The following is a 15,025-nucleotide window of genomic DNA, read 5'->3' on the forward strand; positions in this document are numbered from 1 at the left end:
TACAAAATCCTTTGAAAGTTTCAACTTGATCCCAGAATGGTTGTGGGAGAAATAACGTGTAGCCTACAATTATTTAAGCGGACAAACCCCGACATAATTAACCATATCTGTGAATACTGGGGTATTTATTTCCCTTGTTGGTCTCAAACAAAATAATTAATAACCACTAATTAATTGACTAATTGGGTGGTGAAGACCTCCGGGACGAGTTTAGGTGAAGTGGATGACCAGAGACTTTCTGTGTGTCTTGTCCTGCTCTAGAGTGCTCCACAGCACTGTGCTGGTAGTTGCCTTTCTGTCCGATTTGTCTAGTTTTGTGACGTATCACACTGGCCGCCAAGTCCATACTTCATATGCAAGGTTTCACAAAACCTCAGTGTTCTGAGAGTCACGGACACGTAAGATACCCTTTCCTTGTTTAGCCGGCCAATCAAAGCCGTTTCCGGGATTTAACTCTGTTGTTAAAATCCTGACAAATTTTAACATTATTTTTTAAAGTCCATAACAAACGAAATTAATTTATCAGACAAATTTTATATTTCATTGTTTATTACGATTTTGTTAAAGAATACATAAAGTAGACAATCTCAGAAAGAAAGAATGATACATACATTTTACATACATACATTTTACATACATACATTTTACATACATACATTTTACATAGGCTGGATTAAGACTGCACTAGGGACCACATTTTAATTAAGGAAAATAGGGAATTAAATACAGCAAAATAAGTGACAGTCCTGACCAGGGCACGAATCCTCCGATTCGACAACTCCTCCTAGTAACAACACAGTACCAAGCCAACCAACCATACAACCATGTGTACGAAAGTTAGTAAAACTTTTTCCTTCTTCTAGTAACTATAACTTATAGCTTCATCAAACAAAAGAAAATAATAATACATAAAGATCTAGCCTTCAGGATAGAAGACTTAAAAGTAAAGTAGCAATTATACATAAAACACTGAACCATAATCTTCAAATACAAAAACAAAATTTTATAAAATATTCAGAAAGACACAAAGATAAAGGCACACTCCTCATCCCATATGCTAGGACAAATTTGTACAAATACTCCTTCTTCCCTAGTGCTACTAGAGCATGGAATGGGTTGCCTGAGCTAGCTAGGAAAACCAGTGACTTGGCAGAATTTAAGTCATTGGTTAATATGCATGACTGAATGCATGACGCGTAGGACGTAATCATCTTCTTTTTTGAAGTAACGTCTGTATTATATAAGATAAGAAGATAAGATACTCTTTATACTGGGGCACTATTTTAAGATATTGGAATACTAGTAAAATAGGACGGAAAGAACCACTACAAGTAGGCTATAATTTTCCTGTGTTGAGTTAGCTAGTGGAGGGCAATTGGTCTCAGTAAGGGATAACCAATGAACAATGCTCTATGGATTCTATTCATTCAACACGATGGATGAAAATGACGTATTGAAGCTCGAATCTTTCATTCCATACAGATGTTACAATACATCAAACTACATATTACTAAAACACTAAATTTATGTATGAATATCATCATAAAAAGAAAACAAAAACAAAAAAACATATACATCTTATTGAAATAAAAAAAAATAAAGATGTTTATATTTACAGTAGTGTAACATTTGGAGGGCTTTCATTTTTTTTTCTATATCAATAATTGTCTTTGAGTCTTAATGTTATGGGAAACTATAGTGCATTACGAAAGCAGAACAAGCTGTGACCTAGATTATTTTACTCATCTAACGCAGATGTCGTTTCTCTGGGTTTGAAATGTAGGCCTAGGCCAACAAACAAATTAAAACAGAACGATAAGGATGATCCGTTTCTAGCAGCATTACAACATATACATACTTATTGGGAATTTTGTCATCTCATAACAGGCAATCTAGACTTCATATACCACACCAGTAACCTTCCCATTATGTGTAAATAATCATAGATAGATAGATAGATAGATAGATAGATAGATAGATCTAGATAGATAGATAGATAGATAGATAGATAGATAGACGTCCGGCAAAAGGAGGACATGTCCATCTTTGAACCTAAAACTGATGAATAACTTCACGAGAAACATGTTAGTCAAAACCCCTTGCTGTTGTGGTTGAGCTTTGTGAGTGCTGTTCTGAGGTTTTTAATATAAGGGGAATCAGAGTTTTGCAGGCTTTGGAGGGTTGTTTTTGCGTCTGTTAGAAAGACAATCTGACTGTGAGGGGAACTTGGATGATTTGCTAGCATGGTAGCAGCTAGTGCTAGTGCTTCCCTTTCTGCTCTGTGACTGTCAGAGAGCTCTCCAGTTGCAAAGGATTTTTCTAGTTTTCCTCCATCTGGCCATTCGATAAGTATTCCAGCTCCTCCATTTGTGGTGGCTTTATGGGATGAGCCATCCGTGTAAACTCTGATCCACTGATTGCTAGGGTAATTGGTATGTAGAAAACAGTTCACTATTTCCTTGAGCTCTGTTGGTCTGTAATCAGATTTTCTTTTTATGTTTTCAATATGGTCCCTTATAGTAGGAAGAGGGCTTTCGTCCCAGGGTGGAGATTCATTATAGTGTATCGAGGATTCATTCAATGGATACCAGCTCACATACAACTAGCAGGAAATGAGAAGGCTGACACACTCGCCAAGAGTGGGAGAACAAACTCACAAGTAAACTCTGCTCTCTATCCAGAAGAAATGAAGAAACTAATTGTAGATAAAATAAATGAGAAATGGACGAGCTCCCATCCAAATCACAAGAAAGATGATGCTTACTATAAGCTATCCCGACAAGACCAACGTCTAATCTTTCGACTCAGGACCGGACACAACAGAATGCGACAACACATGTTCCGGAAGCTCAAAATTGGAACCAGTGAAATCTGCCCATGTGGAGTATCACCAGAAAATGCCGACCACGTCCTCCAAAACTGCTCTCTCTACCAAGAGGCCCGTATAAGACATTGGCCCCAAATCACCCCAATAGAAAGAAAACTATATGGAGAGCTCCCTGATTTGGAAACCACTGCGCAGTTCATCTCATGTATTGGTCTAGTCATATGAACACTCCAACATAACAATGAGAACGATGAAGAAGAAGAAGAAGAAGAAGAAAACCCCTTGCGAACTGGCAATGAGATGCATTTTTCTAACACATAATGAGCGCATGATAAACTACCGGTAATGCCAAAGAAAAGTCAGATCGTGTAAGAAATATAAGGCTTAATAAAGTAGTTTTACAGCCTTTGATTTCCTGACATGTTTCATCAAACACATAGTAAGCCTAGTTTTTAAAGGTGCCCTCATTGGTAAAGCTTTGTCCTCATTTTATCAATCCAAGGCGGTTTAGGTGTCTGGTAAACCTAAGATAGATAGAATAGATAGATAGATAGATAGATTAGATAGATAGATTAGATAGATATTGAATAAAATTAATGTTATCATCATAACATTGTTGTTCTATTGAATGCTTGTTGTATTGAAGTTTTCAATTTAAACAGTCCGTCCCATTTCTTTATGTTTTACTAAATGTAGGCATTTTTATGTACAGACCTTGAATAGCGCATTATAGGTTAAATGTCAATGCTTGTTTAGTGTAATAACATTCATTCAGAAACATGATCTTGTCGTGAAATTCATGTGTCTATCAGTTCGTACACATGTTAATCATGCTTCAATCAGTGCTCAGCAATAACCAATCACGAGAGTTTATGTGTTCAGACCATCAAGAGCGGATCAAGACTCCGGAGAATACACAAAGTCTTTCTGAAAGGATGCGTGGAGTGATGCCAGCGGCCTGGTGTACCACAGCCTTGGCGGCGTCCCCCTTGTTTAACTTGTTGACCACGCTGACAGCTCCCTGGTCACCAAAGTCTTTGTCCTGGGTGTACATCTTGACCATGTCTTTGCCTGCAACGTTGAGAAACACTTCACCAACAGCTCCTGTTTCAATACAATACAATACATAAATCAAGGTGAGTTTAGGGCTCTATACCATACTAGTTATCAGGGGCGTAGGTAGGAATTTGCCATCACTTGGGGGCCCGGGGGCTTGACCTCTTTCGGGCCCCTGCATTTTGCGTAATATTCAATAAACGTAAAAAAACACTCAATTGGGGGCCCCCTTCAAGTGGGGGATTTAAAAATCCCCCCCCTCCTCCCCCCACCTTAGCTACACCACTGCTAGTTAGGAGGACCCGTTATAATTCTGAGTTTCTTTTTTTTTTTTTTTTTTTTTCATGGGTGTGTTGGGTTAAAACCAAAAACTAACAAAGAGTCCATTTGCGGCCTTTGACGTGGTTATATCCGGTCCTTCGACATACTGTCCCCAGCGGATAATGAAGCCACACAGAGAGATAGTTTTTATTGGACTCGACTGTTTTATTTTTGTTATGTGATGTGGCCCAACGAGGTTCCAGACCATACACGATTTGGAACCATGTGTCTAGACGTAGAGTACTTGTTAAAAATTCACCGGATCATAGCATCGCTAAAAAGGTGTAGATCACCACAAAAAATATCCACTAATAAAAACCAATAGCTCCTATTTATCTCGGTTATACTTTTGTAGATTTCACTAGCAGACGTGGGAAAACGTTCAAGTCAAAGACGAGAAACTGTTACGAGCATTGACAAAAGTTTTCAATGAGGATGTGATAGACCTAATGGAATCAAGAAATGTTATTTAACCTTGGTTAGGCCAAAAATAGAATATGCATCCTTCGTTTGGGACCCCTCAACTCAAGAAAACATTAAGAAACTGGAACAGACACAAAATAGAGCAGTGAGGTTCATAACAAACGAATATTCACATTTGACTAGAGCAGTGATGCCCAAAATACGGCCCGCGGGCCGGATCTGGGTTCCGTCCGGCCCGCCGAACCGTAAGCACAAAGTGACAGTGTAGAAATTCCCCTCCCTCCAAAAAAAAAAAAAGATTGAAAAATGTATCTTTACCTACTTTCGGCCTTTGTGACAAGTCAAAAACTCGCTGTCAGAGTCACTCAAATTTATCACAGCATTAATTATTATTTTTCATTATTTATTTATTTTATTTTAATTATTTCTCCATCCTACCCCTAAATTATTCACCCGCCACACCTTTTCCTCTCTACCAGGCTAGACTTAGTCCACCACCTTGGAGAAAATTAGGCCAGTCCTTTCATTTATCTTCCCTTGACCGGGGCAAAGATACGCTCAGACTCCTTGATCTCATCGGCAGGATGTCTGACGCCGCAATTGACTCCCCCCCCCCCCTTCTTGGGTGGAAGGTAGGTCACTCTCCCCCCCCCCCCACGTCTCTCTTTGATCTAAGAGATTACACGGGTCAACACACCGCGTGATACTCCAAGGTGCGGCTCAAGTCTACTTCACCCACGTGTAAGATAATTCTTAGCCTAGGACATTTCCGGTGTCCGCCCACACTTTTCAGGCATATATATATAGTAAACCAACTCAAATCACCCTCTCTTTCTCATTCGAGCTGAGCTATCGAGTCTGGACTATATCACTTATTCTTTCTCCTAGAGGAATACCTGGTGGTAAGCCGAACTTAATCACAAGTTCCATCTTAATTACTTTTGTATATTTCCATTGGATTTTATCATGTGGATTTTGCTTAGTTCATTTATATTTAATTAGTGCATTGTGTATTTCTCACTGGCGTAAGTAGAAAACATAAACATGTCCTATGTATTTATTTATGTATTGCATTAATCTATTAATGCTACGTTGCTCAATTGATCATTGATGCAACCATGTATATATTTGTACACCTTATTTTATTTCCTTTATCTCGGTTGATCGCCTTGATGATTTTACTATCGCACTAATACTGCGCTTAGAAATGAGATATGAGTTATCTCCCCTGTATTGAATTGTCCCCCCTTTACTCATTTTACTCTAATGAGAGTTGCGCCGCTTGAAGGGACATTCAAGCACGCTCCATTGTTCTCGACCCACGGTCATATGCAAACAAAGCGTCTCGGTCGCTGATCACCGCCCAACTCACACCCCCCCCCTTTTTCTTTCTCTATCCACCTTTGTTGTTTATTTGAGATTATTATTTCCCCTTCTATGTACATTCTTATATTATTATTTCCCCTTTCATGTACATTTTTATATGGCTACTATCTGCCATTATTTTCCAAATCCCATTTGTCATCTTCTCCCAATTATGCTCTAAAGCAATTTTACCAATCTGACGAATGCACCTCAGTGGAGGGCATCGATAAGATGCATGAGAGACATGTCCTAACTTGTCTTTGTTTATCCGCAGCCTCCCTCAGGTGTCTGCCTATTTATTTGCTGTTGCTGTTTAGTGTCTACACGACACTACTCCACTCTACTACTTGGCGCTATCGGCATTGCCCGCCTACTCGACAGCCCACCTGTCAAGCTATTAGGTGCGACGTCCCTATGGGCTCAGGTCTGTGTGAGACGTCATAGCTACGCCAACCCTCTGCAACTCACTGGGCATATCCTGTCAACTACGCTGCCCACGGCAGATCCGCTCTGCCCGCAGTAACCTGGTGCCCACGGTAGCCGGCCACCCGCCCTACTGTGCCCACTACAGATAATAGATTTTGGGGATTGAGACTCCACAAGAACTATATCGCCGGCGTCCCTCTATCCGCTAGAGCGCCACCTCCAGCTGCAGAACCTCAAGCCAGGACACAGCCAGCTGCGACATCAACAGGAATACCAGCTAAGTCAGAGGACAAAGTGACATACTCTCTTATTATGTGCAAGAGTGATGATTAAACATAGGATATACTAGAGATAGATGCAAACCCTCCCCCTTTTTATTATTATATGTATATTTATGTAAATAAATATCCTTTATTTTAACTTTTGTATCTATCTTTCATTGCTTTGTCTCGTTGCGTGCCTGCTCCCGATTCATATGCTGATAAGTGGGGGTGTGATTGCTTTCAAAAATAATCATCCCCTAGACATAAAACGTGCCAAACACACGTCACATTTCCCCACCTGTCACAGCCTTCACTTTTTCTCTGATGGATTGGTACCACGACATTTAATATGTGTAAGTTTATGAAATGGGAGAGCCGAAGAAACTTCAAGTAGACTCTGAATTTAGGATCTTATCTTATCTTCTTATCTTATATATAGCCAGGAAAACCAGTGACTTGGCAGAATTTAAGTCATTGGTTAATATGCATGACTAAATGCATGACGCGTAGGACGTAATCATCTTCTTTTTTGAAGTAACGTCTGTATTATATAAGATAAGAAGATAAGATAATCTGCTTCTTGCTGTTAATCTCAGAAACAGATGACCTTAACATCATCGCAACGTCTGAAAGGGGAACTTTACTTTTCTTTTTCCTCGCAAAGGACTAAAAAAATTTTAGTGAAAAAAAATTGCCTAACTTGGATCAGATTTCAAACATACAGCGCACTGTGACTATGTTGAATATTCTACATCTGCGATATATCAATTTCAGTTAGTTGTCGATTTAGATATGGACGGGCAGGTTTTTAATACATTTCATAATTTTATTTTTTGATGTTTCTATCTATAAATAAAATCTTTTGAGGCCACCAAATTCACTTCGCCTAGGGACTTCAAACATCCAAAGCTAGCCCTTCTAGATCTATATTCACGATGCCAAGTTTTCTGTTCTAGCAAAGGCATTTCTAAGTTTCATCAAAAGGAAGAAATACAGGTTTAAAGAGCAATGAAAAAAAAAAAAAGAATGGTCACGTGACTCACAGCTCTATAGAAAGACTCGGTTATTTGTTGTATTTTACAAGTTTCGGACGTTTCTTAGAAGATTAATGCATCGAGTAAAAAAATCCCAAACGTCCTGTAGAATGGCAGGGGGTGGAAGCAGGTGGGGTTGAAACTAGGTATCATGTTGACACAGTCCGCAAACAACTCTATCAGTCACAGAACTCTAAAGAAAACAGAGTAATCGCGGAAATGTGTAAATAGAGCATTTATGGCTACCCAGCGGTCTGACTGGCTACTACGGAACTGTAGAGAAATGATAGCACATTTAATTTTGTATTTTTACATCGTCTTTATATAAGCTACACATTCTTACCTCCTTGACCTATTTCCAGCACCAGATGGAAAGCATAAAGTCCGGCAACAGGAGCTGTGAAAATCCCTGTGGTTTCATTGTAGCCCTGGCCATCGTTGAGCATGACGTCAGTGAAGACAATGGTATCTCCACTCACTATGTTCTTTTCTTGGTTCACGGCTGCAGAGAATGCTACCGTCAAACGCACTGTTAGAAGAAAAGAGACATAGCACTAAATAAGTTACACGTAACTTTGATCGTTTGATAACAGTCTACTTACATTTCTTTTAACTTATTTTTTTTTTGGTAACACGATAAACTAACTCTTTCAGTGCGAATTATTTTGATAGAAAAAAATGGAGTTTTTCATCATTTACTCGCTGAGAGTAACGCCGCACTGAAAGAGTTAAACAATGTCAAGGACGTTATATTGACCTTCAAGTCTTGCCAACTAAATCAAAGCTACAATCAGAGGGGATTAGAAATTTGATTCTGCAGTGCTACAAAGTGCACACAAATAATCACATAATTTAAAAAAAAACATAGTTTATCAGCACTTCCTTTAGTTTGTACACCGGATACACCAAAAACTTGCTATTTATAGTTTTTCCGCCTTGTATGCAAATCTCCTATTGGTTTTTCGCTTAATTTTGATGCTAACTTTGAAATATCGCGATAATAGAATAAATGAACGAAAAACGGTTGTGAAGACGTCTGTGATATATTGAATTTATCTGAAGAATGGGAAACTGTCCAAACTTAGGCCTATGGGTTTAATAAGGGATGCTTTTAACCACTCATTTTCACAGTTATAACTACATAACATCAAATTAAAATCATTGGCTACGTAAGAAAGAGAAGAATCTGGTTAATCTTAATGCCAAACGACGTGCTGTACATTTATCTACACATATTAACGTTCCATTATTGGAGTTGGGTCAGTGTGAAGATTCGGTGATTTTCTTTTTAATGTGAGATTTTGATAATCGAGAAAAGTCTTACATGTAGTGATCCATACATAAAATAATACAACCATAATAAAAGTAAAGTTCCTCTTTCAGACATTGTGGGTCTTTAGGGCAGATGATGTAAAGGTAATCTGTCTCTGTGGCCCACGGTTAACGAGGGTGTCATATGGTCAGCACAACGACCAACCACTTTTACAATTCCCCAACCAATGTCAGGTACCCATTGGAGCGGCGTGGACTTAGAGTCACCCCAAAGATCCCAAAATTCAAAATCTCATCACCTATATTATAACCCATGACTCCTGGTTCTGAAGCCAAAGCTTTACCCCTCAGCCACCGCGTCTACAATACAACCATAGAACAAACTTTTTACATTTCTTGTTAAATGATAAAAACACAAACCATCTACCCCGACCTACCCCTACGACATCCTGGTCAACACCCAATACTCCACTCATCACCTGGTCTGCTTTCCTTTTTTTTTTTTACTTACCCTTTTCCCGCAGATCCTGTAATTGTTGTGACTGATTTCTATTCTCTGCAATCAACATCTGGTTCGCTCTCTCTACTTCTTGCACTCTGTCTAGGAGGTTCTCTAAACTTTTCTGTAGAGTGTCCATTTTGTCTTCAATACTTGAGTTGTCCCCTTCTAATCATGCAATAAATAATTGCAGGTTATATTTATAGTCAACATTTTGTTTTAAATCGATGAAAAGAAATATTAATAGTTACAATTAGCTTCTGTGTCTATTTAAGCCTGGAACCCCCAAAGGAAGAGGCATTGAAGACGGCCCAGATATTGGATGCAAATGCCAAGTAGATGGGCAAGATGGGACAGTTGGAAAGACTCCCAGAACTGAGACGCTGGGAGGAAGCTGATTGCAGGATATGACCACTGGCCTAGGACGTGACCACAGGCATAGATGAGATGAGATTCTAGATAAACGTTTCTCGGCTTTAATTTCTCCCTTTTTAACAATAAACATCTACAACGTTTTATTTGATTTGATTTGAAACACTAGACTGACATTCATGTTACCTCTATACAGCCTGTACATTAAGTTAATTTACAGGTACCCTTATCACATGTTGTGAAGAGGTGAATCCGATGACTGATGATGTAACTGTTGTTACATTACTATTAAAATTATTAGAAAAATAATAGGGTTTTAGTTGGTTAAAACTGTGTTTATAATATATTTGTTTGGTTACGAAGTTTATTATTTCAAAATATATAATGTGAGCGTTATCTATTAATTCAAAACATAATGTTGAAACACACACACAACATGGACACATAGACATACTATGAGGAGGAAATCAATTTTATCATTTTCTTTGAAAACTAATTCAATGATATCCCTTCCCAAAATTTGTCTTAACTTTCACTTCAGAACTTTCACTTCAGTGTTCTTGATAGACCCTGGGCCCAGTGTCCAATGTCTTAGGATCTCCAGTAAAATGCTTATCTCCAAGTAAAGCCCTAACATATGACATCGTCTTTGAACTTCTCTGACATATGACATCGATATTGAATTGCTCTTACAAATGACATCTTCTTCGAACTGCCCTGACATAAGACTTCCTCTAGAAACCACCCTGATAAGACATACTCTTCGAACTGCCTTGACATATGACACCCTCTCTGAACTGCCCTAACATATAACATCCTCTTTGAACTGCCCTGACATATGACATCCTCTTTGAACTGCCCTGACATATGACATCCTCTTTGAACTGCCCTAACATATGACATCCTCTTTGAACTGTCCTAACATATGACATCTTCTTTGAACTGCCCTAACATATGACATCCTCTTTGAACTGCCCAAACATATGACATCCTCTTTGAGCTGCACTAAGATATGACATCCTCTTTGAACTTCCTGACATATGGCATCCTCACTGAACTGCCCTATCGTATGACATTTCTTTGAACTGCACTGCTATATGACTTTTCGTGCCTTCATTTTATTAGTCTATAACCGCCATGTCATAAGACCTCATCTAATAAGGCCCCTATCACTCACACCAGTCAGGCAACCTCCTTATTGAATCATCCTACCAAACGATTAATATAGACCAGAGGTGCCCAACCTTTAGAAACTGGGAACCAGATACATTTCCGACCCGCTTGCCCCTGGCCACATCACCGAAAACCAATGGAGCTGAGTTTCGATGGCTTCATAATGTAAGCACTGTGAACAGCACAGGTCTGTACGGCGTGGCAACGAGCTATTGGTCTAAACTGCCCAAAAGTTGTGACGTTGCAGGTCAGTGTTCAGGCCTTATATAACAATTGGTCTCGGCCAGATGCGGCCAAAGGGCCGTAGTTTGGGCATCATTGACATAAGCTAATCAGCGCATGAAGTTCAATTAGAGTAACAACACCAACAAGTATTATGTACATCTCTTACTGTGCAAGATTAGGTCGGCTTTATCTCGATCCTGTTTCAAAAGTCCTGCCGAGTCTAAGTAGGACATGACGCAAGTGTAAGCTCCGGCATCATCTTTGGTAGGGTACTTGATCCTCAGGTAGAGGTAACTGTCGGCCACATAGCTATTGTTGATAAAGCCCTGAGCCTGAAACAGAATGACAGTAAAATTATTATCCACGGGGGGAAAAAAAAGCAGCGGGAAAGGGAAGCAGCTCATGGAATTAAAACAACGCAAAACGAATTAATTTTAAACCATTGACATATAGAAGACTGGGAGAGATTTTGAAATAAATAAATATACTAAACATTTGATGAAAGATCACTGTCTCCAATAAAAAAAAAACAAAATAAAAAAAAACAACAGACAAAATAAAAAGCTTATCTAATGGGAAGAACTCAACATTTACAGCCATATATAGTCCAATACTGAACGATTTTTCCCCTCATTCAATATCAATCAAAATTAATTTTAAAAAAGCTTATATAAGGGGAAGAGCTCTACATTTACAGTCATATATAGTCCAATACTATACGATTTTTTTCTCCTATTCAATATCAATCAAAATTAAATAATTACCACTATTTAATTAACTAATGGGTTGTATTTTCAATTGATACATGTTTTGCTAGGACCAATGGAGCAAAGTTTCAACACGATCAGAGAACTGAAGGTGGGCGGAATAACGAGCTCCAAATGTAACGGCCAGACAGACCAAGGGAGTTAAGCTTTTCACTAAAAACTACTTTGGGCTTCAATTTGAAGAACATATACATTTTATTTTACAGTGCTTAAAAAGTGCAAAAGAAAATTTATACACCAAGTATATCAACAGAAAAATATCATACCATCTAAATGCTTACCCCCACAGGAATATATTAGATGGATAATATTCAATTAGACGTCACATTTTTTACAATTTTATTATATTATGTTGCCTTTAAAAAGTACAAAATTCAAAATTATACTCTGCATTGCTGTCTAAAAGCAGGACCCCGCTTTACCACTCTTCCCCCCCCCCCCCTCATCGGATATCATTGTGTCATAAAAAATCATTAGAAGTTGACGTCACCTCGAAATGTTGAAAATCATTAGGACCATAGTTCAGTTTGCTGGGAGGCTGCACATTAACGATGGGCGTCTCCCCGTTCTTTGATATTTCTATCAGAAGAATCTCCTTGGCCAGGACTCCGGTACCGTCCGGGACACAGGTGATGGTCACCTCAGTGGTGGCTGCCTCCACAAAGAAGTTTGGAGTCAGGTCAATGTGAATAGGGGTCACTAGTTGAAAAAATATGAAAAAAAAATACTTTTAAAAAACTTGTATAACGAAAAGAACTGCACAATTACTGGCACATACTCAATACTACAATATTTATCTCCCTTTTTGTATAGAAAAAAAAATCAAATAATTAAATAAAAAATCCGTCAATCGATTCATGTATTGTCTTCGACAATGAATAATTGTGAAGAATATCAACTTGATCCGAGAATCGGAAATGGGAGAAATAGCGAGTACAAGATTTGTACCAGACAGAGTGAGTAAATCTAAGCTTGGTAACAAACAAGAACAAAGTCGAAAAGTAGTTCAAACATATCGAACAAGAATTACAAACTTGTGTAAAAACGTGTTAGGCCCAAAATTGTATACCCATTTCAAGAAATCTTATTAGACCTTTAAATCATCTTTTTAATTCATTGAAGTGACTACTAATCGTTATCTCATTGAGTTAATCGTTTTGATTTTTTAAAAACTTTTAGCATTTTCTCCAATACATTACACACACACACACACACGAACACACACATTTTGACACTGAAAGAAAAAAAAAGGGCAGAGTATAAAAACATAATTTTAAAACATTAGGGATAGATTACAAAATAAATTGTATGAAGTTTAAAAAATGGGAATGGACTATAAGGAGAATAGCCAAAAAAAACCTTTAAAAAGAACAAAGCTTATCTAAAGGGAAGAGCTTCGCACTTACAATTTTATCACTAAAAATGTAGAAGCTATTTCCCTTTTTTGATATCAAACAAAATAATTAATCGCTAATAATTTATTGACTAATTGGGTAATTTAAAAAAAAATTGATTTGTGTTTTGTTAATTACAATAAAAAAATATTTAAATTTGACCCGAGAATGGGCGTGGGAGAAATAACGTGTTCAAACTTTTACCAGACAGATAGGGAGGGTTGATGTAAGTTTTGTAAAAATAGAATTAGCCACTTAACTCCAAGCACAGTAAGACAGGCAGCAGAGGCTACTTTACATTACGCATTGTGCAACATGCCACTGACCTCCAAGCACTGTACGTACACGGACTCACCTTGCTGCAGACATGCCATAAAGAAAGCCCACTTGAAGATTGCCTCCATGTCTTCTTTTCTGTTTCTTCAGCTCCAAATCCACGAATAGAGAAACAGGAATGTAAAACTTTACTGAAATTGCGATTCTTCTTTCCTCCTTTCTAGAGTGATCTCCCCTATAATAGACAGCAGTAGACACAATAGCGATGTTCTGTCTATGCTTGTCAAAATGTCGCCGCACAACAAACAATGTATTGCGCTTTGGTTTCAATTGATAAAACTCAATGTTGTAACTCGGTATCTTTAGTTGTGTAAGTAGCCAACTCCAAATGTATGTTATAGTGTCTAGAAGCCTGCTCGAGTTAATTAAGATCAAGCGTCTAAAGCTGTATTTATAGGCCTGGATTCAAAGCGGGACTAGATCTAGTAAATAGGTCAGTTTTACAAATCTGTCTGATTGGGGATGAGATCACAAAAGGGTTGGAGGCTACGGGGGAAAAAAATATCGTTACACATTTTGAGTCTCTATTCAAGTCTACTCCCACAACTTGAGATAGCATTGTAGTTGGTGAGATTGTCAAACCTCTTCCCCCTGCTGGCATGTGACGCAAATCGCTGGTCTCTAGAAATCATCGCAAATCTACCTGATAACGAAAATTTAAAAAAAAAAAAGGGGGGGGGGGCTCTTACTAGTGACAGACACTTAAATAAATATTTGTTTTTCTAGAGAATTATTTTTGTATTGAGGAAATATATTTTCATAAAGATTACCAGCCTTCTCGTCCACGAACCCCCCCCCCCCTTTTTTTTTCATTTTCCCCCTTTCCTTTCCTATTGTTTCATATCCACTCCTCTCTCCTGCTTTTTAATACAAAAGTTGAGAAAAAAATAAAATCACGTGACTCGATAAAAACCAGACCGTTCCAGACAAGGCCAGTAAGTGCATGATACCGAGCTTTTTTTTTTTATTTCTGTGCCGACTTAAATCTTGAGGTAGCCTAGCAATGATCTACGGAAATTCAACCCACAATTGGAGGATTCTTACAAAGACCAGGCCACTTAGTTTGACGATCTAAGAAAAGCTAACATCGAAGTCGCAGACTGAAAAGAGAGCTTAAATCGACCACGGGTGACAATGGCTGCGCTTGCGTAGGATGATGGTAGGATCTAACAGAATTTATAGGTCACTTGCGGGCAGGGGCGTAACTAGGGATTTGGGGGCCCGGGGGGATTGACCTCTTTGGGGGCCCCTTACATTTTGACATTCGACATA

General features: G+C 38.4%; 1 protein-coding gene across 1 annotated transcript; it reads right to left on the reverse strand.

The window, feature by feature from the left end:
• Positions 1–531: 531 nt before the first annotated feature.
• Positions 532–14,278, reverse strand: LOC106068713 (uncharacterized). The gene is made up of 6 exons (XM_056027618.1): positions 13,773–14,278; positions 12,514–12,722; positions 11,423–11,588; positions 9,499–9,654; positions 8,059–8,244; positions 532–3,931 (listed from the first exon to the last, which is right to left on the reverse strand). Exons 1-6 carry the CDS (start codon positions 13,819–13,821, stop codon positions 3,714–3,716), a joined length of 984 nt encoding a protein of 327 aa, XP_055883593.1. The 5' UTR covers positions 13,822–14,278; the 3' UTR covers positions 532–3,713.
• Positions 14,279–15,025: the final 747 nt, after the last annotated feature.

Source organism: Biomphalaria glabrata, chromosome 4 (genome assembly GCF_947242115.1).
Source record: "Biomphalaria glabrata chromosome 4, xgBioGlab47.1, whole genome shotgun sequence".
NCBI classification, from domain to species: Eukaryota; Metazoa; Mollusca; class Gastropoda; family Planorbidae; genus Biomphalaria; species Biomphalaria glabrata.

What these genes read in the sequence shown, in the direction of transcription:
- LOC106068713 (XM_056027618.1), bottom strand. Translation starts at nt 13,821, where the DNA reads ATGGAGGCAATCTTCAAGTGGGCTTTCTTTATGGCATGTCTGCAGCAA. An exon ending in AGCCGACCTAATCTTGCACA is followed by an intron (nt 9,655 to 11,422) that starts GTAAGAGATGTA and finishes TTGCATGATTAG; the next exon opens with AAGGGGACAACTCAAGTATT. An exon ending in ACAGGATCTGCGGGAAAAGG is followed by an intron (nt 8,245 to 9,498) that starts GTAAGTAAAAAA and finishes TTCTTCTAACAG; the next exon opens with TGCGTTTGACGGTAGCATTC.